Source organism: Balaenoptera acutorostrata, chromosome 17 (genome assembly GCF_949987535.1).
Source record: "Balaenoptera acutorostrata chromosome 17, mBalAcu1.1, whole genome shotgun sequence".
NCBI classification, from domain to species: domain Eukaryota; kingdom Metazoa; phylum Chordata; class Mammalia; order Artiodactyla; family Balaenopteridae; genus Balaenoptera; species Balaenoptera acutorostrata.
Window position 1 is genome coordinate 1,712,592 of NC_080080.1, and position 20,939 is coordinate 1,733,530.

At 66.4% G+C, this 20,939-nt stretch overlaps 1 protein-coding gene across 4 annotated transcripts in view; it reads right to left on the reverse strand.

Moving 5' to 3' along the window:
• Positions 1 to 15,704, reverse strand: part of ADGRB1 (adhesion G protein-coupled receptor B1) — an 83,559-nt gene extending 67,855 nt beyond the window's left edge. For all 4 annotated transcript variants that reach the window (XM_057531653.1, XM_057531652.1, XM_057531651.1 and 1 more), the window contains exons 1-2: positions 15,575 to 15,704; positions 2,266 to 3,255 (exon numbers count right to left, since the gene is read on the reverse strand). In XM_057531653.1, coding sequence (XP_057387636.1) covers positions 2,266 to 3,037 — 772 coding nt within the window. In that variant the 5' untranslated portion in view covers positions 3,038 to 3,255; positions 15,575 to 15,704. The remainder of the gene's footprint in view (positions 1 to 2,265; positions 3,256 to 15,574) is intronic.
• Between the last annotated feature and the right edge of the window lie 5,235 nt (positions 15,705 to 20,939).

Below are 20,939 nucleotides of genomic sequence, written 5' to 3' on the forward strand. Positions count from 1 at the left end.
CTGGGAGCGGTCCAGCCATCTCCTTCCTCCACGCCCACATCCTCTGCATTAGCAAGTCCATCACCCCAACCACCGCCCCCCCCCCAAGATCCTCCCCCTTCCTCCCACCCAGGCCAGCGTCAGCCCCCTCCTGGATGCCTGTAGTGCCCTGTCTCTGCCCTGGATTACCCCTCTGAGCCAGACACTGCATTTACAGCCCCAGCGATGTCACCCTTCTGCTTAAAGCCCCCCATGGCCCTTCAGCTCTCATGATAACATGCAAACTCCGGCCAGGAGGCCTGTCCACCATCGCACCCAACTCCAGCAGCGGGGCCTGCTCCCTCCAGCACCGACGTCACAGCCCCACAAACTCCTGCCACTTGCCGCACATGTATCACACCAGCCCCGTCCCCTTGACCTTCTCCCGCAAGCTCCACACGGCTCCAGCTATACCAGGTATCCACCTGGCACGGTCACCGCCCCGAGATGCTAACGGAGATCAGCTCTTGCGCTTTCGTTTCCAGTGTGGGCCAGGCCCCAGGGCAATCAGGTCTGAGGTGACTGAATAGTCCCTCCAAGCAGTCAGCACTTTGCCAGCGAAGACGCTGAGGCTCAGGGGCAGGTGACCACTGGGGAGTGGCTGAGCGACATGTCCGGCTGGGCCCCTGCCCCCCTGGTCCTCCTGCATCCGTCCACCTCCCAAACCAGCCGCCGGCCCGGCATCTCTGCTCCATCCTCCTCCTCCCCATCCCTCGAGGACCACTCCCACCACCCCGCTGTGGGGCCTGCCCACGCCAAGGTCACAGTGACCTCTACCTTGCCCAGCCCGAAGGTCAGCCCTCCCAGCCTCCCACGCCATCGCTGGGGGCCCTGACACAACTGATGGAAGATGGGGGTTTTCTGATGGTTTCCTGGACACCACACCGCCTCCACCTCCCGGGGCTCTGCCCGCCTCTTCCCTCCTCTCCTTATCCTCTCCAGCTACGCTCACCGCTCCACGGAGGTTTCTAATCTGGGATCCACGGCCCAGGGCCCATGAATAGAACCATGTTCCGGGATAGCTGGTTTCCTCTGTAACCCCACGTAGCTTCTTTTATGCCTTTACAGACGTTATTCGGAGGAATCCATCGGCCTCACTGGCTCCGGAGACACCGAGAGCCCTGGACCACGTCACCTGGTCCCACGGTGACCTGCCCGCATGAACGCCCAGCCCAGCCTGGCCCCCGGACGCCCGGCGCGCTGTCTGGTGTCTCAAACTCCGCGTTCGGTGAAGAGCTGTCCCGGGCCCGCAGCCCCAGCCTCCCGAGACACCCTGGGCGCCCCGCTCGGAGCCCATGCAGGGTCTCCCTCCTGCCCCGATGCCAGCGAGCCCGCTCAGCGTCCCATCCCACTGGTGGCGCCCTCCTATGCAGGTGCCCGCCTCACCGAGGAACCCACACTGCTAAGAAGGTGGGACCAGCCGAGCACACGCCCACGCCCACCTTTGCCCTGCCCTGCCCTCTGACCCGCACAGGGCTCACCCGCACCCCTCCCAGAACCTTGAACACAGCCCCCTGACCAAGTGACCCCCTGACCTCCAGGTGACACGCAGCCCCGCCACCAGGGTCCCTCCCCCTGCGATGTCTTCATCACCACCTGACATGCCTGTTTCTTGTGCTTTGCCGTTTAACACCGCCCAGACCCAGAAGGCAGCTCCACAAGAGCGGGGCTTTTGTTGTTTTGTTTTTGTTGTTTCTTGTCTTCATTGTGTGTCCCCGGCGCCCAGGACACCTCACAGGCGCTGGGTAACTAACTGCTGCGTGATGGTTTGCATGGCTGTAACCACGTGCAATCCCCACACTGCATCTCCTTGACCACATGAGTCCACTCTGCTCACTTTTTCTCCCATGTCCCAGGAGGCCCCTGCAGACCCCGGCCACAGGCCACAGCAGCCTGCTGGCCCATGAGAATTGTCCTGCCTGTGAAAAGGGAGGGACCCTCCCCAGCCAGGAATCTAAAACTCCCTCATCCTGGGAGAAATCAGACCCGTTCTTCCCTCCCTCCCCCCCTTCCCTGAGCACTTAGCAAGCACCACCCATGAGGCAGGCACCCCAGCACCCTGGGGGCCAGAGGCAAGCACCCCAGGCTGCCCATTCTCAGCGAGCCTGCAGAGAACTTCTCTCTTTGCACTTGGCTTCCCCGAAGTGCTCGCGGGATGGGTGGCCAGGGCAGCCCTGCAGAGAAGACCCTTCCCACCCACCGTATGCCCAGAGAGCCACCCCAGGGCCTCTCCTAGCCGTCACTCACCTGGAGCGCCATCCCCGCCCCGGTCCTGGGTCAGGCTGGTGAGGCAGTTCTCGGGGCCACCAGCCATGCCGTCCCTCAGGCAGACATCCCCGCGAGGCACCGGGGAGCCCGAGGCAGGGTCGCCGGGGGCCCCGCCCGGGCAGGCACAGGGGGTCTGCATGATGCCGCAGGGGTGGGAGCTGCGGCTGCCGGCCAGACAGGCGTCCAGCCAGCGGCACAGCATCCGGCAGGCGGCCCGGCTGGGGCTGCGGTTGCCCACGACCAGGTACTCCACGGAGAAGTCGTCGCTGGCACCGGGGGGCCCGGCCTGGGGCGCGGGGCCGTCGTCCTGGGGCGGCCGCTGCCGCTGCATCTGCAGAAACTGCTTGCTAGCCTGCAGGAAGGCCAGGGGCGCCGAGGGGTCGCAGAGCCTCAGCACCTCGTCGAAGCTCTCCACGCCCAGGTAGGTGCGCGTGGACTCCAGGAAGGAGTCGAACTGGTAGGTGCGCACGCGGGCGGGGCCGCCGCAGGAGGGCGCCTTGGCCACCTTCACGTAGACCGTGTAGCGGCGCGGGTCCGGGTTGCGCAGGGTCCAGGAGCAGCGCGAGGCGTTGGCCGGGAACACGGCGGCTGCCGAGAAGTACCCGAAGAACTTGCCCTGCACCAGCGTGGCGCACGGCTCGGCCCCGGGCCCCGCGTCCGTCCCCGCGGCCGTGCCCGCCTGGTGCCCCAGCAGCAGCAGCAGTGGCCCGAGGATCCAGAGGGCGCCCGGGGCGGCGGCCTGGCCCCTCATCCTAGCTCGCGGGGCCGCCAGGGTTCCGCCGGCTGGGCAGGCAGGCGCGGGCCAGGCCTTGACATGCCAGGGTCCGGCAGCGAGCGGAGCGGGCCGGGGCCGGGGGGCAGGGGCTTCAGGCGAGGACAGGAGGAGGAGATGGCTTCAGGCAACCGAGTGGGCAGGGGCGGCTCCTAACGTCCGGGGCCCCAGTGCCCGCCTGTGGCCGCCAGCAGCAGCTGGAAGAGAAAGAGCGGAGAGGGGACGCGTGAGCCCCCTGGGGAGGCTGGGACTTGGCACGCTGGGGGCAGTGCCCGCCCCGGGCTCTGGGCCTCCGACACAGGCCCTGGCCTCGCTCTCAGGCACCTGCTCTGCCCACCTGTCTGTTTGCCACCTGCCAGCATGTCCACCTGCAGGGGCAGGAGCCAGGGGCCGGGGCCCCTCCTCCCCCACCAAGCCTGAGCGGGAAGCGGTGGGCGGCCCCGGCTGTGCCCGTCTGGCTGGGCAGCCTGGCGTGGCTCTGGGCCCGCCCGCCAGCCCTGGGGCGGCCACGGAGGCCATTGCGCCCCTGGGCCTCTGTGGCCTCTGTGACCATAGCCCTCTCCAGCCCTCATTCAGGGAAGAACCTGCAAACCCAGCCAGAGGGGAAGCAGGGCAGGGGCGTAGAGGAGACAGGTCATTCCGGCCATCGCCCAGCTTCCCTGCAGCCCCGCCCCTCTGGGCCTTGCCGGCTGCGGGTGCAGAGACCCCTCCCACTTCTGTTTTGTCACAGCAGGAGTGACCGGTTTTTGGGGGGTGAGGGTAGGGTTGGTGCCCTGTCTCTGGGTCTCTGGCTGTGACTATGACATCCACCCACGTCCTATTGCCCCCCTTCCTGCTCACACAGCCACTCAGGTGCCCCTTTGGCCTCGCAGCCATGTTCCTGCCAGGGACCCTCCCTCTCCCCGCCCCCGGAGTCACCTGACGCCTGCCCCGTCCCACTTAGCCAGCCTGCTCCCCGCCTCCCGTCTCACGATGAGGAAATCGAGGCTCTGACGGCGTCACAGGGAGGGGGCGGGAGCAGGGGGTTCACACTTGAACCCCCCCAGATTGACCCCAACCTTGTGGCCCTGGGGTCACCTGCCCTGCACCAGGAGTGGGCGCTGGCTGTGTGCCGCCGGCTCACACCTGGGGCGGGGGGGGCAGCTCCCGGCCCAGGTCAGCAGGGACACAGCAGAGCCGTCCTGGGCCCGGGAAGCCAACGCTGCCCACCCTGGCCCGCCTCCACGTGGACCCGGCCAAGTTCCTTCTGCCTAAACCTCAGCTTCCCCACCCTCCCTCCCCAAAGCCCCTGCTGGGCGTCGTCCTGGCAGCAGCTGAGCGGGTGGGCAAAGGAGGGCGAGCCACCACAGCCCCCCGCAGCCCGCCTGGCCTGGTGCTGGCGCCTCGGCTCCGCCGACCGTGCACACGCCGGCCGCCTGCCCACAGGGACTCGCTGCTTCTTGCTGCCTGGGCCCAGCTGGCCGGCGACACAAGGTCGGTCACTGCTCTGCAGTCCCCTCCTGGCGTCCTTCTGGCAGGCCTTGTAGGCAGGGCAGGGAGCTGGGCGTGGGCGGCCTCGGGCTGGCCGGGATGGCTGGACACGGGCTGCCCCGCTCATGGCTGTGTGGACTCGGCCAAGGCCCTCACTTCTCAGCCTCAGCCTCCCCACCTGTAAAGTGGGGCTGAAGCCTCCCTCTCCCAGCATAAGGTCAGCGCTGGACCTGCGGGTTTACCCAGAGGTGGAGCAGGAGGCAACCGCGGTAGGGGCTCTGGATCACCAGGGGTGGCCCTGTGGGGCTCTTTAGTGGCCAACGCTCAGGTCCCCTGAGGAAAGAACTTGCAGACCCCTCATGCAGACCCTGCACTTGGCCCCTGCTTCCAGGAAGCCCCTCTTCCGGTCGCGCCTCTGGGCCAGCCTTGGACGCCAGCATAGCAGAGCCGCCTGCCCTGGCCACCCACTGCCATATGTGGGAACCGAGAGGCCGGGGCCAGGGTCCCACAGTCAATCCCAGACCTAGGAGGCTGCCCGCAGGGGTGGCCACGGCATCCGAAACCTCACCTGAGCCCCAGCCCCAGCTGCAGCGCCCCCTCCTTTGGTCCCAGGCTGGGACCTAATGCCCCCAGCTGGGGCCCCAGCCTGGGGACAAACCCTCTCCGATGCCCCGGAGAATCCCAGGTGGAAGTCGGCAAAGCCCAGCAGAAACTCGGATCGTACTCGAGCGTTTCCTCCAACACCACCCTGATCCCTGCCACGCGACAGCCAACTCACTCTGACTCATCCCCCTTGACCCGGGGTCAAGGCCACGCCAAAACCCAGCACCTTCCCCCAGAGGGGCCTGCCCGGTCCTGAGATGGCCCAGGCCGGGCCCATACTCTCTCCTCCCCACCCCAGCCCCTGGCGGCCGACGCCACAGCCCTCCCGTCTGGAAAGCGGGTACAGCCTGGCGCAGACACCGGGGCTCAGGTGTCTCAGACACTCAGCCCCAAGGCTGCACAGCTGCCTCCACCACCCTGCGGGCTCGCAGGCCTGGAGGGGCGTCCCAGCCAGGCCCAGCGCGGAGGGAAAGCACAGGAGAAGCAGGGCTCATGGCGGGGAGGGGACCAACGTTGGGCTCCATCCTGTGCGGGGCACTCTGTCTCCGCAGGAGCAATCCTGGGGCCCCTGCTATGGCGCGGTTGTGCAGATGGGCACATGGGGGCCACAGACGAACAACCTTGGTGGGGGCTTGCAGGTGCTGGGCGCCTGAGGCAGGATCCGGGCCCAGGTCTGCAGCACAAAGCCCCTGCCCTCTGAGAGCTGGCACTGCCCTAGGCCAGGCAGAACGGGCCCTAATCCGGGCCCTAATCCTGCCCCTCTCCCAGGGCCCGTGGGAGCTGGGCCGAGCTGGGGCCCTCCTAGCATCCCTGCCGCTGGCCCTCATCTACATCAGCTCCCTCCGCTCCTGGAGGGCCTGTCAGGGGAGCGAGGCCCACCCCAGTGTCCCGCACAGCGGGCAAGAGGGAGAAGTGAGGGTCAGATGCAGGACAGAGCCCCATTCAGAACTGCCCCTTAGAAGGGTGGCAACGCGGGGGGTGGCGGGGGGGCGGTGAGGAAGGAGGCAGGGCCAGGACGCTCAGGACACAGAAGAGAGCGGCCCCAGCCCCGGCCCCGGCTGGGTGGTGGGATGTGGAGGGGACACTGCTGGCCTGGACCCTGGGGAGGCGGGAGGTGCCTATGGGGACAGGGGATAAGTGGCAGGTCAGGACGCCACACCCCCGGGACTGAGGCTCTGGTGTGAGCCTTCAACAGGCTCTTGGGGCCGGAAGATGGCCTAGAAGAGCCCACCCATGGGGTTTTCACACAGGGTTCCACAGCGCGGACCACTAGGGCCACCGGGGGGCCAGGCATCCTCTACACCTTGAACAGCTCCACACCCGGGGCCTTGGGAAAGGCTCTGCTGGCCAGAACGCTGTCCCAGCTCTGAGTGTGAGTGCCACAGAACTGGCCTGGCCCTGCCTCTTCTGGCTGGGTCTTGGGGCAGAGCTGGGCAGGAGGCCCAGGCCGTCAGCACGGACAGCTCCTGTGCGTGCCAGCGGCCACTCACCCGCCACCTGCCCACACCCCACACCCTGCCCTCTGCCCCGCCCCCAACACACCCACAGATGCTTTCCAGAGGCTGAGGCCTCTCCATCCCCATTAACTGCCTGCCTGAAACGCTCCAGCAAGGCCTTGGATAAATGGCTCAGAGGTCCCCTCTAGCCTTGGTCCGGGGCACACCCGTGTCAGGCCCCAGGTCACACAGCCGTGGTGGAGGCCGACCGGTTGAATCCAGCCCAGGCCCGGGCAAGCAGAGCTGAGATGGGGTGGGGCGTGCAGGGGAGCCCCTGACCCCACCTGGCACCCAGGGATAGTGTCCTGGAGGGGGCAATGCTGGGGAAGGGTCCCGGGATGAGGGGGACAGCATCGATCTTCACTGGGGGGATTCCTCTGACGGGGGAGGGGGCACGGGCAGGGAGAGCCGGGGGGAGGCTTGCGTGGTGTCTGGGCTGGGAGGGTGGTCAGAGGACAAACAGGGTCATGGAGGTGACCAGGCTTCCAGCTTGAGCATGTGGGCGATGGGTGGTGGGGACCCTCGCTGAGCTGGGGGGAGCAGACGTGTGCCCGTACATGTGCATGCACGTGCGTGTGCCAACACCTATGTCTCTGTGTGCGCACACGTGTGTGCGTGCCTGCACTGTGTCTGCACACATGCACACGTGTAGTAGCACGCGTGTACAAGGCTCCCAGCAGGAGGAGGGCTCAGCGTGTAATCACGGGATGTGCAGGGCAGTGGGAGAGGCACTGGGGCTGGGAGAGGAGTGCTTGCCTGGAGGGGGAGCCCGTGGCCAGGATGGAGCCCCACGGAGGCCAGGGCAGGGCCTCAGAGGAGGGCCAGGCCAGCAGAAGGCTGGCTCCACGCTGGGCGCAGGTGACTGGCGCTGTGGTTCCCCTGGGCTGGCTCACGCCCCTCCCCTCAGCCACACCCAGCGCCCAGGCCTCCGCTGGGGGTCAAACTCTACGAGCCTGGCGACCACAGGTGAGGGGGGTGGAAGAGGCTCCTGGCCTCGGTGCCGGGGTCCAGCGAGGTTGCTGGTCGCTCCTCTCCAGAGGTGCTCACGGGGGGACTGTCTCCCTGGGGCTGCAGGCCCCCTGTCTGGTCCTTGGGTTCCCATATCCCAACCTGGGTCATTGCAGCGCCCATCGCCCCCTGCCCATCTTGGATTCCCAAGGACGGTGGCCAATTAGCACCCAAGCCCCCTCAGGCCCCCGCCTCTCCCATCACCTTCTCAGGGCCAAACTGCCCTGCTGCAGGGAACTCTCCTGGTGTCTGGCCCCCATCCCTTTGGCCAGCCTCTGCCCCGAACCTACCACGCGGCCTCTCAGAGCCTGCAGGGTGGCCTCGGGGTCAGGGGCGGGGGACCCCAGAGAGCCGGCCACAGCAGGCGGAGGACGAGGATCTGGAGTCACGGCGACGAGAGAGGGAGACAATGACTGGTTTACTGAGCGCTGACCGCACACAGGACCGGTCTCAGATCTCACGGGACCCCAGGAGGCGGGAGCAGTAGCGGCCCCACTCCGCAGCTGGCAGGGTTGCCACCCGCTGAGGGGTGACGCGCCCTCCTCCCACCACCGTCCCAGACGTATCTGCGCACGGGGGACCATCCAGCCCCTGGCCTCGATCAGAAGCCCTGGGTGCCTCGGGATTGCCGCCACACAGGGGCGTGGGCTGGAATGCCCACCCATCAGCCTCCAGAAGTCTCCAGCCTCACCTTAGTCCGTGGGATCCCCCCCCCAACTGTCCAACACACAGGCCCTGCCTCCATCCCTCCCCACCCACCCCAGGCCGCCAATGGCATCCCCTGACACCAGCCACAAAAGGCACTCTGTTGTCCTGCCCGGCCCTCTGAACAGTGCCCGCCTGTGTGTCCTGGGGAAGGCTGTACTGGGGGAGGGGCGGGTGGGCATCCGCGGCGCGGAGGGCAGCCCAAGGGGCCGGCGGCCGGGCGGGGCTGGGAGAGCATGCAGGAGAGGCCCCCCGGGGCCACCTGCCCGCCCGACGTGGGCAGCCCTCCTGGGCCGTGGCAGGCCAGGCAGCCAGGCAGGCCTCCGTTCCTGAGCAGAGTGGGGGCGCCGCTAGCAGACCCCGCCCCCAGCCCATCCCAGGCCTGCCCCAAGGCGGCCCGGCCACGTTCCACTCACAGCAGAGAGGTGGGAGCACGCCAGTGAGGTGTCCCCGCGGGGCTGGGAGGGGCCGCCTGGGCGGGGCGGGGCTGCCGGCAGGGAGGCCTCTTTCCCCTGCCTGCCTGGGCACAGGGGCTGCCAGGGGAATCTGGCCGGAGGCCAGGCAGAGCTCCCCAGGAGGAAAAAGAAAGGTGCCCCGGAAGGTCCACTGCTGGGGGGTGGAGGGAGGGCCCTCTGGCTCTGCTCCAGGCCTCCCCGTACACACCCTCACCCTCATCACACCTCTTCTTGCCCAGGAGCCTGTTACCCCAAACCACCTGTAGGCCTTGAAGACACCCCGTGCCCTCAAGCCCCGGGGCTGCCCCCGCTGCCCTGGCCCCTGCCCAGCAGACACCCACCTGTCCTTCAGGACATGGGCCAGATGGCTGCCCTAGAAGCCTTACCTGAGCCTGCCGGACCCCTCCCCCTCTGAGCGCCCACTGCGTCCTGCGCCCCGGGCACGCACACACATGGTTGCGTACACACGCACATGATGCCCCTGCGTGCACACAGACACGCTCTCTGGAGAGTCCCAGGCGGGGACGGTGAGAGCGTCTGCGCCATCAGCTGGGGCATCCCACCAGAGCGGGGAACTCTCCTGAGGAGGGGAGGCTCCTGAAATTCTGGGTGTGACGTACGTCACTGCCCTCTCCTCTCTGTGTCCCCCTGCTCGGTACCCAGATTAAGCCCCTGCTCCCGGAGACGGAGACACAGCTTCCAAGCCCGCTCAGCGGCTGGCCTATGGGTGACGCCCACCCACACCGCACGCCAGGATCCGTTCCCGAGGTTCCCAGGAAGAGGGTCTCATCCAAGGTCACCTGTCCAAGGCCACATGGGGAGGGTGTGAGGATGATGACAAGCTCGGAAGAGGCGGTCAGGAAGGGCCCTGGCGGCCGGCAGACAACACTGAGGTCCCAGGGACGTCCCGGATAGGCCTGGCCAGGTGGGGACGCAGAGGTCCTGACAGCATGGAGGGGGGGGGGGATGACAACAGAGGAAGGGGGTGCTTAGCCTGGACGTGCTTCAGGAAACCCAGGTCTCCTGGCTCCCGACGCCCCCTGTACCCACCCTAATGGTGCCAGCAGCTGTGGCAGGACTGGCCGTCCCAAGAGGTACCTTGGTACCTGGTGCCCAGAGGTATCAAGGCTCCGGACCTGGGCCTCCCTGAGACCCTCGGGGCGCCCTCTCCCCTCTCTCCAGGATGGCCGAGGTGAGCGCGGGTGGCAGAGGGTGGGCCGGGAGGAGACAGGGCAAGCCAACCTGCGGCCCAGGGTGAGCATCGGGGAGGAGGCGGACCCCGAGACCGGGGACAGGGCTGCGGAGGGACCAGCGTGCGCGCGCGGGGGCACCTATGCACACGCATGTGCAGTGCATGAGAGAGCATGTGCGTGGCAGCGGGGAGGGTCGCCGTGTACAGGGTGAATGTGCGCGGGTGTGCACGTGTGTGAGTGGAAGGCTTTCCGGAGGCGCCCCTGGGAGCTGGGACCCCGGCGCCCACTCCGCCCCTCTCTGGGGCAGGACTCCCTACCCTAAGTCTCTGAGCCTCAGACAAGTGCTGTCCGAAGTCCCCAGGCCACGTAGGAGGGAGGTCCGGTGACTCGGCCAGGCCACCTGGGTCGCCCGCAGAGCTCTGAGGCTCTGCTCACCAGCACTTCAGCTCCTGTTCCTGCAGCCGTGCCTCCACCTCTCCTCCCACCTCAGGGACCCCTCAGCCCACGTCTCAGCTGAGGGTCAGGACCCCCAAAACCGGACACAGCATGAGGGGATGGGGACAGCCTGGGTCTCATCTCGCTGTCCACCTCGGCCCCTGAGCCCCTGGAAACCCCCTGCCCTGCAGGCCTCTCCCGGTCCCACAGTTACCCAGCAGGGCCCAGCGGACCTTGGGGACCCCATCTACGCCCCCTCCAAGTGAGCCCTCGAGGATGCCCACAGACCCCAACGGACAGGGACGCGGGCGGTGGGATCAGCATGAACATGGTGCAGATCCGAAGGTGAGGGCGGGGGAGCTGGGAGGGACGGGGCGCAGTGGTGGGGAGTGGGGGGGGGATGAGACGGCGGGGGGTGACGGCGGGTGGTGAGCCGGGTGCCCCTGCGCGCGCAGACCGCCCCCATTTGTCCAAAGCACTTACAGGACGAACGCAGTTACGCTTGTGGAGCCGCAGAACATTGTGGAAGGATAACACGGACCCATTAACAGGAGGACCTGGGGTCTGGGGAGGGAAGGAGACTCCCTTTGCGCTCTAGCCCTTTGGTGCTGCCCCCATCGCGGTTCACTTTCCAATGAGTAGAAATGAATTAAGAGAAAGAGGAGGGGGCGGGGGCTGCAGCCGGGAAGGAGCCTCCCGCCTGCTGTGTGCCTTCCCGGCGAGCGCCAGTCCTCCCCTACCCTGGGAGCCAGGAGGACACCGGGGCGCAGGGACCGCTCCCTACGAGATCTGAACCCAGGGGTTTACACTCAGCTGAGGCCACAGGTCCTGCGGTCTCCCTGCGAAGTCCCGCCCTGCAGGGGGAGGGGCTGGTGCCTCTGTCACCTGCAGCTAAGGCCGAGGCAAAGGCCTGGAATCAAAGTTCCAACGGGAAGCTCTTCCCCTCTCTGGCCTTACTTTTCCAACAACTGTAAATGGGCAGTGGGCGGGAAGAGGGGCTCTCCCCGTGCCCTGCGGCCCCAGGGTCCTCGGAGCGACGCCATGTCCCCGGACATGAATGTCCACCTCAGGGCCCAGATTCCAGGGTAGCGCACGCTCGCATTCTGTGCTGTGTTGTGGGTCGGTGCACACTGATGGGGCTCTTGGGTGGTGTCAGGGTGATGGCCGTTCTGTGGTGACAAGTGAAGTCTGGAGTCCAGTGCAGTTGTGGGCGGGGCAGCCCCACGCAACCTGGCTGCCCCTAGGAGCACCCGCCATCTCTTTGGCGTGTCCATCAGGCCAAGTCATCATCTCTGTTTACCCCCACCCCCCGTGGCCCCCACCACTCCCAGGACATAGCCCGAGGCCTACAGGGATCTGCGGTCTGGCCCCGCTCCCTCTGAAGCCCCAGTCCTGCCATTCACCTCTTTTCCAGCTCCTGTCTACACCTCACACCTGCCACAGGGCCTTTGCATGGCTGGTCCCATACTGAGACCCTCCTCATCTTCACCACCACCACCGCTCTTCTCCCAGCTTAGCTGCCACTTCCCCGTGGAGGGCTCTCGGGGAGCCCACCTCTGGGCTCCTGCAGGCTGCTGTCTTCCACCCCCAGGGCCCATTCACTGAGCCGAGCAGGGTCTCTTTCCTCCTGTATTCCCACCAGCCTTCACACCGGGTGGGGGGCATGCCCTCTGCCTCGTCCACGCCGCACCACTAGTGCGAGTGTGTACACGTGGGCACCCACATGTTCAGTATGTGTGTGCACGCAGGCTGTGCACAGGGTATCCGGGCCGTGTGTGTTCACACAGAAATCACAGCTCTGACCGATGGCGCAGCTGCAGCCACGGAGATGGAGGCCAGAGGGTTCCAGAAGACAATGGGATAGTGTGGGTTTGCTGGCTCGGATGGAGTTAACAAAACCCTCCAGGTTTGGGGTTTGGGGGGCGGGGTTAGAGCTTTACTCCCAGGGGTCCACCTCTTGCACACAGCCAGTTACAGGACCTGCCACAGGTAAAATGTGGTTCGGTTAAATACTGCCATCCAGGGCGCACATTCACACAGACCTGCTCCGCGCCATACACACACGTGTGGCAGTTTGCATGCCCGACCACACATGCCGCCAGCCTGCCGGCCGGACATGCACATGCACGCGTGGCACACGTATACAAACATGCTCCTCACGCCCGTGCACAGGGCACGGAGGTACGGGGGCCAGGCGAGTGTGTGGAGACACAGGTGACAGCGCTCCCTGCGAGAGGCCGGGGGCGCCAGGGCTGCCCAGGATGGGGCGGGCGCCTGGGCCGCGGAGGAGACGGAAGGGGCGGGCAGGCTGCCGGCGGCGCGGGCGCCCTCTCTCGGCCGAACGCGACAGCGCGCCGCCCTCCGCCACCGCCACCGCAGCCCCGCGCCCGCCGCCCCGGCCTGAGCGGGAGGCGTCCCCAGGGGGCGGGCTTGGGCCCCAGGACTCGTTCCGGAGGCGGGGCCGGGCTGGGCGGGCCGGCCAGGGGGCGAGGACTCCACGGGAGGTTGCTCGCGCCCCGCTGCTCGTCTGGCCTTGCCGGGTCCGCCTCGTGCCCGTCCCCGCGGCCGCGCGTCCGCAGGCGCCCAGCCGCCTCCGGACCCGGCCGGTCGGGACGCCGCAGACCCAGCACGCTGCGGGCCCAGCACGCTGGACATCGGGACGAGCTCCGAGGGCCTGAGCCGGAAGGGCTCCGAGACCCCCACCCTCGCCCCCATTTCACGGACGCGGCCACAGAGGCCCGAGAGGGGCCGGAGCCTGCGGACAAGGGAGGGCTCGACAACTTGGCTGCGTCCCCTCCCGGCCCAGGGTCTGGAGAAGAGCGGCGTGATGCCGAGGGCGACGAATCGTCTTTTCCGCCCCCGCGCGGGAGCGTGGCGGGGACAAGCGCCCTTCTCCGGGATCGGAGGCGGCAAACTCCCTGCTCGAGCCTCAGCGCCGCGCCCGCCCGCGGAGCCGCGCGCCGCCCTGGCGCATTCCCGCCGGCCTCGCGCTCGGCCCCCCGCCGCCCGGGCTCCGGGGCTCCCAGGCCGGCCCCCCCCCCGCCCCCCGCATCCAGGCGCAACAAGTCTGAAAGCAGCGCCGAGCGCCAGCAAGCTAGCCGGGAGGAAGGGCGCCGGGCCGGGCGCGGTGCGCTCCGGGATCCCGGAACGCGCGCAACGTCCGCCTCCGGGGACCGGGCGCGGGCGGCGGGCGCTCGGGGCTGACTCGGTGGGCCGCCCACACCCCCTCCCAAGGCCCCGACTCTGCACGGGCGGGGGCGCGGCCAGGAGCCCCCGCCCCCTCCTTCGCCTGCTTGACCTTGCTCGGGTACTCAAAGCCGGACCCGGCGGCACCCGGGCGTCGGGACGCAGAGTTTCGCTGCCGCCTGCGGTGGTGAGGGAGCGGCTCTCTCCCTCGACCTCCCTCGCTGCCTCCGCGGCGGCGAGGGTCGCCGAAAAATGGAAGGCTTCGGGTTCTAGGAGACGCTCTGGCCGCCTCCTCAGACCCCAGATACACCGTATGCCACCTCCGGATGTGAGAAGGGACCCCAGCCTCCCGTTTGTCCTCTCCACCCCGCCCGCGCGGCCGCTGCTCGTAGGGGGCGTGTGTCTGTGTCGTGGCGGAAGGCACTGGGGGTCCCCTTAGGTCCCGGGGGTGGGTTGGGAGGGCAGACCTCCCGGCACCCTCCCCAACACCTTCGGCAATCCGCTCCTCTGGGGCGTGGGTGCGCGCCCCCTGCCCACCCACACACCTGCACACCTTTCAACTCCTCGGGAGTTGCCGCTAAGGAATCCTCGACGCAGACCCGGGGGAATGGGATGTGTTGGGGAGCGCGCGGAGGGAAAGGGTGCTGAAGGAGGGGCGGGTTAGGACTCGTCCGGTCCCATCCTGGCTCCCTGCGCTCCAAGAAACTTGGAAGCCGAAAATAAAAGTGGGAAGGGTAAGGTGCCTAGCGGGCCGGGGTTTGGGTGCCCGAACAGGCGCTCTCTCTAGGCTGCCTGGGAAGTGACCCCAGCAGGAGCCGCCGCGGCCCGGCAGAGGTACTGGGGCTGGGAGCCGCATCCTCTGACGAGCCTTCCGGGCCACCTTGCTTCGCGGCGATTTTCAGCTCCGCCGCCCCCTCCCGAGGCAGGCCCGAGACGCGCTCTGCCCTGCCCAGGGGGCCGCGGAGACTAGTGGGAGAGGGCACCCGGCCGGGCCCAGAGCCCCAGCCTGCCCGGGAGGGGGCGGGGGCCAGGCTCGTTCCTCGAGGCAGCTCCGCGCGGCTCCAAGCGAGCGCGGCGGCCGCGGAGGGCCGGCGGCCTCGGCCCGCTGGGAATGGGGACCGAGGAGTGCCCGGCGCCTGGCCTCCCCGCTTCACGCGGAGAGGGCGCAGGGCCGACCCAAAGTTCGGAGCGGCTTATCCGCGCGGCCTGTGCGAGCGAGCGGAAAAGAAGCCGAGAACGGAAGGAGCCAGGGCGTTCGTGTGTGTGGAGGGGGGCGGACGGGCGCTAGGGTAGCCCTCCGCCCGATCTGGGGATAAGAGAACCGCCGGGGAGTGTCCACCGCCAGTGCCGGGTCTACCGTGAGGCTTCGAGGGAGGCATTGTGCGTGGGGGGAGGACATCTCGGGCCCCTACAATGTCTGTAGGGGCTCTGGTTGTGATGAGGGGAAGGGGGACACACTGGGGTGTCCCTCCTGAACCTACCTGGGTCTGCGTGTGGCTGTGGGGACATCTGGGGCTCCCTGAGGCCCCTGCCAGCGTCCGTATGTGGTGAGGACACAACGGGAACGCCTTCCCCAGCCTGCCCTGGGTCTGTGCCTGTGACGGGGAGGGGGTGTCTTCCCCAGCCCGGCCTGCCACCCGGGCCAGGCTGCGTGTGTGTGGACTGGGGGGAGGTGAGCAGCGCCGAGGAGCCTCTCCTACGTCCAGGTCGCCCCCTCCTCAGCCCCCCAGTGCGGGCGCGCGGAGACCTGCCAGATTCCGTCGCGGCCGCTGGAGGAGGCAGGGGGCGGGGGGATGGGGGGGTCCAAACTCCCGAGCTCCGAGCGCAAACCTCGGAGCTGCGAAGCTCCAAACGGCGAAGTTAAGAAGTCCGGGCGTCCGCCCCTCCCCCGGCCCCCTCCCACCCTCGCTGCGCCCCCTCTCGCCGCGCCCCCAACCCCCAGCCGCCCGCCGGAGCCTTCCTTACCTTCCCGGCAGCAGCGGCCCCGCTGGCGAAGACTTGATCCGGCGAGTTGCAAATACCCAGGAGCGCCCCGCGTCGCCGGCGGCCGAGCCGGGCGTCCGGGCGGAGGGGGGGGTCCTCCTGCCTCCGCCGCCCCCGGCCCGCTCCAGGCCTAGCAGCGACGCCCCCGGGAGCGCACCCGCCGGCGCGCGCAGGCCCCCTCCCCTCCCCCCGCCTGCCGGCGCCCCCCGGGCGCCGGGGAGGTCCGGATGCCCGGGCTGCGGGCGATGCGGAGCGCGCGGGCCCGGGCCCGGCCAGGACGCGGCGCGGCCGCCTGTGCTCCCGGCTCGCCGGCTCCACGCTCGCTCCGCCGGGGCCGCCGCCAACGCCGCGCCCGCCGCCGCCTGCGCCCGCCGCTCCCTCTCCGGCCGCCGCCGCCGCTCCGCTCCTCTCGCCTGCCCCGCTCCTCTCGCCTTTTTTCCCCTTCCTGAGGGGGGGGGGGCGAGCCGAGCCGAGCCGAGCCGGGGGCGGGGCGGCGCGGGCAGGAGGAGGAGGAGGCCGAGGACGGGGAGGAGGAGGAGAGAGGCGAGCTGCTTCCCCCCACCGGGCTGCCGGCGCTCCCCAATCTCTCCCTCTCTGAAACTGGATCCCGAATCGGGAGCCAGAGACTGCATTACGGATTACATCAGGCTTTATAGAGCTTCCAGATCACACATTAGAGGGGAGCGCAAGCAGGGGGCGGGGTGTGGGGGAGGGGAGAGAGATAACGGGGTGGGGGGCACGGGTAAAACGCACACAAGCGCGCACACCGAGGAAAGCCCAGCTCCTGCCCCATGCAGCAGGAAAACCAAGAGTTGGGTCTCAGCTCTCTGCCTCTTCCAGGAGCCGAGGAGTGGCTGCCGCTGGCCGGCTGGATAAATGGATGGGTGGATGGATGGACAGGGGGGATGGATGGATAGACAGAGGGCAGATGGATGGAGGGAAGGAAGTTATATGGGGTTGTGCGTGAACAATGCACAAAGGTCCATGAGAGGATGGGATGTGTGGAAGGGTGGATGAGGTAAGTGGGCGTAGATTGAGGAGGTGCTCTGGAGGATGGGTGGATGGACAGATGCCTAGAGAGATGGGTGGGACGGTAGATAGAAGGGTGGAGGGTGGGTGGATGGATGGAGGAAGAGGCGGGTGAGGATGGGCAGGATAGGTGGGTGCATAAATGGATGGATGGCACATGAGTGGAGGGCTGAAGAGATGGGGTGGGCCGTGCAGTTGGAAGGATGATGCATGGATAGGTGGATGAGAGTGGGTGGGCGGGTTGGATGGAAGATGGAATGAGTGATGGGCAGGAGACAGAGTCAGAGGCACAGACTCTGGACCCCATCCAAGAATATCAGAGGTTGGCGGACGTGGGAAGGGCCAGTTTGAACTGCCCAGGTTGGATTTGTCGAGTCTTTCCTCAGGGGTACTCTGTTCTGAGAGATGCTGCGGGAGGGCTTGGGAGAAGAGCCAAGGGTTTGAAAGTGAGGTCCAGACCACCACTTACCCTGTGGGGCTGTCCTCAGCCATTCCATCCACATTCACATCCTCCATGCATCCTCCTTTGACTTGGTGACAGTGAGGACATCCCAGTCCCATATTTAGATTTTGTTTTCCATAAGCTGATGGAGATGGCCCCTTTAGCTGCTTCATCTCCCATCTTAAAGTGACAACAGTTCCTCTTCTTCTGAGACCTTTGGCCAGATACCCATAGGGGGCCTCCCTAAAATGAAATACAGAATCTTGGAGGAATGACCTCAGGGAAATTACTTCAGGGTCCTTCTCTACCAGGATGTTTATGCCTCCCAGCCCCTTGTGGCTTTTTCATAACTTGTGGTCCACTCTGAATGCAAAATCTTCTTTGGGTCTGCCTGAATATCCAATACAATACACATTTATCATCTTAGCCATCCACTAATGCCTTTGCTGCCCAAGCCCAGCATCTGGTCCAACTGTCTGCTTTTCTCAGCTTCTTCCCAGGAGGCTCCATCAGGGTGTCATCATTGTCACCATCAAACATTAATTCGCAATCATTGTCACCATTCTCAACCTGAATGTCAGCAGCCACTCCCACACTGTTCTCCCAATGACCATTGCCATAACCCCCAAACAGTGCCACTACATCACCATCTCTGGTCACTGCACATTGCTCCCCTCATCAGGTGGAGCTCCGTCCGAACCAGTCCCTCTCGAAAGGCCAGCCTGTGGCCTAAGCCTCTAGAGGTGTCCTGAGGGGCTGGTCGGAAGAGCTAGGGAGACACAGATCCCAAGGCAATTGGGAGGGCAGGGGAGGCCCCTTTCCCAGTCAACCTCCAGGGCAGCCTTATTCCTCCCCCTCCCTCCCGGGGAAAGGACCTTCTTCCCAAAGTCTTTGAACTGGGGGAAGAGACGGAGGTGGTGCCCCCGGCGGGGTGGGGGTGAGGGGCTGCCCCATCTGCGCCTCCCACCCTTCCTAGCCCAGATCCTCTCCGCCGCTGCCCTTGCTTCCATCTCCTCCCTGCACTAGCGGCTCGTGGCCACCAGGGGTCCTCCGGTATTAGGCCACAAGGCCCCGCCAAGGGTGCCGGTGGCTCTGAGTCAGGATTTCAGCTGCTGCTTTGCCACCAACCCTTCTCCCGTGGATGGGGGAGGGTAGCAGCCAGCCCATTCCTCTGCTTTGGGACCCCCGCCTGGGATTCCAAGGGCAAGGATGGGACCCCCTCCACCCAGGCCATCCAGCGCAAGGTGGTGTCCCCTCAGATGGGGCTTCTCAGCAGGGCCATGCCTCCCCCTCCCTGCTCCGGGACTCCTTGCCTCCCTCCATTACTTGCCCCTTTTAGAAAAGTGTCCCCTTGCCCCAGTTCCTGGTCCAGACCCCAGACAGCTCCCCCTCCTAGAAGCAGAGCTGCCTGGTTGCCCCCGTGCTCCTCCTTGAGGAGGGAGCAAAGTCAGCACGGCCCTGAAATTCCAGGGCAGGGATTCCATCCACTGCCCCAGGCCCGCACCAGCTGAATGCCCTGAAACAAACAGAGTCACACTGGCCCCGCTGCAGCCTCAGTGTCCCTATGGGTACATGAGTACTGTGACAGAAGGGTTTTGAAGGTTTCTGGCAGCCCAGACACCCCAGGATTCTAGAACTCTAAGCCAATGGCCACTCTTCCGGAGATTTGCTATCAGTTTACATCCAGCACCCTCCACCAAAGCGTGTGCAAACCCCTGACCATCTCACAGCCACCTGAGGGCGGGGCCACAGCTTGAAGAAACCCAGGGTGGGCTTAGCACAGGAGGTTGAAACTGATGATCCCCTGCCAGGTCAACACTACCCAGGTTCTAGAACTTCTTCACCCAGCTGCAGAGAGAGCATGACATTAAAAGCCCTCTTCGTGGCCATAAACCAATCCCTGACCACAGCCATTGACTCACTCATCACTGACCCTGGTCACATATTGAGCCCTGACCCTGGTCACATGTTGAGGGCCGACCCTGGTCCCACTCTGAGCCCCGATCCTGGTCACACACTGAGCCCTGACTGACTCTGCTCACATGCTGAGCCCTGACCCTGGTCCCACGCTGAGCCCTGATCCTGGTCCCACTCTGAGCCCTGATACTGGTCCCACGCTGAGCTCTGACCCTGGTCCCACGCTGAGCCCTGATCCTGGTCCCACGCTGAGCTCTGACCCTGGTCCCACGCTGAGCCCTGATCCTGGTCCCACGCTGAGCCCTGATCCTGGTCCCATGCTGAGCCCTGACCCTGGTCCCACGCTGAGCCCTGATCCTGGTCCCATGCTGAGCCCTGACCCTGGTCCCACTCTGAGCCCTGACCCTGGTCACACGCTGAGCCCTGACCCTGGTCCCACGCTGAGCTCTGACCTCATGGCAGTCTTACCCATCCAGCTCTTTATTCCCAGGCCCGAGTGTACACACTAAGGCATCCCTGAGGGATGAGAAACAGGAACTTTGTGGGGGGCTGGGAGGACCCCCAGTGGAGCAGCAGGAAGCATACCTCGGGGCCCTGTCTATTTCCAAGCATTTTCATATAGGACAGTCCTCTCCTCAGGGGAGAAGGGGGTCTACCTGCAGTCGCGTGCAGAGCGAGGTGGTCTAGAACCAAGCTCCCTGACTCCTGGCTCCTGGGACAGAGGTGGAACGAGAGCCCTTAGCATCTGGCAACCCTTCTCCGGGCCTTCAGAGGCCACCTGGGGGCTGGGCAGGAGGGGACTGCACAGGATTTCCAGCCTGGGGACATTCGTGGTCCTCTCCAACCACTCCATGAACTTTGCCAGCCAGAGTTGGAGGGGGGGCGCTGAGCATGGTGAGTAATTAGCTGATTCACATGCACATAATTAGTTGTGGATGCAACATGCCATGATTAGCCTCCCAGCCAGGACACAAAGGACCTGCACTGCCACTCTGCAGAAGCGAGGCCCCGCCCTGCGGTAGCTCTGCCTTCTGGGTCCCCCCTCCTTCCCACCCCACTCAACCCTGGTCCCTTCAGGCTGTGCAACTGTGAGGGGAGGAAAAAGAAAAGGGATGCTTGGGGAGGAAGGACAGCAAGGCCAGGGGCTCCCAGCTCCTCCGGTTAACCACGGGTTCTAAAGGATGAAGCTCAGAAGGGCCCCTCCTCCAGGAAGTCCTCCATCCTCCCCGTTGATCTCCTCATTGGAAGGCATGGCCCCTCGCTGTATCCCGGGAACACACCAGACACATCTCAGCCCATCCACAAAGTCAGACAGTCCGAGACCCTCCCTGGGCCCAGTGACAGTGACGGGACCCTCCACTAGGGGCTCTGCACCCCAGGGCCAGCCCAGAGCTGGGTGACTGGGCCAGCACACAGAGGGTCTTGGGCAGATGTGCAGCCAGCTTCCATTCTGTGAAGTCCACAGTCCTGCGTGGACCATCACCCTTCACCAGCTCAGGCCAGGTCTGGACACACAGCAGCGACGCAGTTGTGGTCCGCGTTCCAGCAGACTAGGTTCAGGGCCAGCGTCAGGGTGAGTTACCCGGAGGCGGGCAGTGAGAGGGCCCAGGGAGGCCAAACTCCCCTCCCACCCTCCCCTTGCCCCTCTCCCCAGGCTGCCCACCCCAGGGCCAGGGGGCGGGAGTGGCAAAGGGCACAGAAGGCCGGTCTCCAAAGATGGCCCTACAGAGCTGTCCAATAGAGTGGATGGTGGCCATGTTCTGTGTTGCACCGTCCACCACGTCCACCACTGGCCACGTGTGCCTGTGGCTCTCCTGTTGCTGGTGTGGCCGGCCACCCCGCGGGCTCTGGCGTCCAGGAGCCCTGAGGCTCCCCTGGGAGGGCTCCGGGCTGGAGGGGGCCTGAGGTTTGTCATTAACTGCACTCTGGCGAGCGCACGACCTGCGGCTCCGGGCTCGG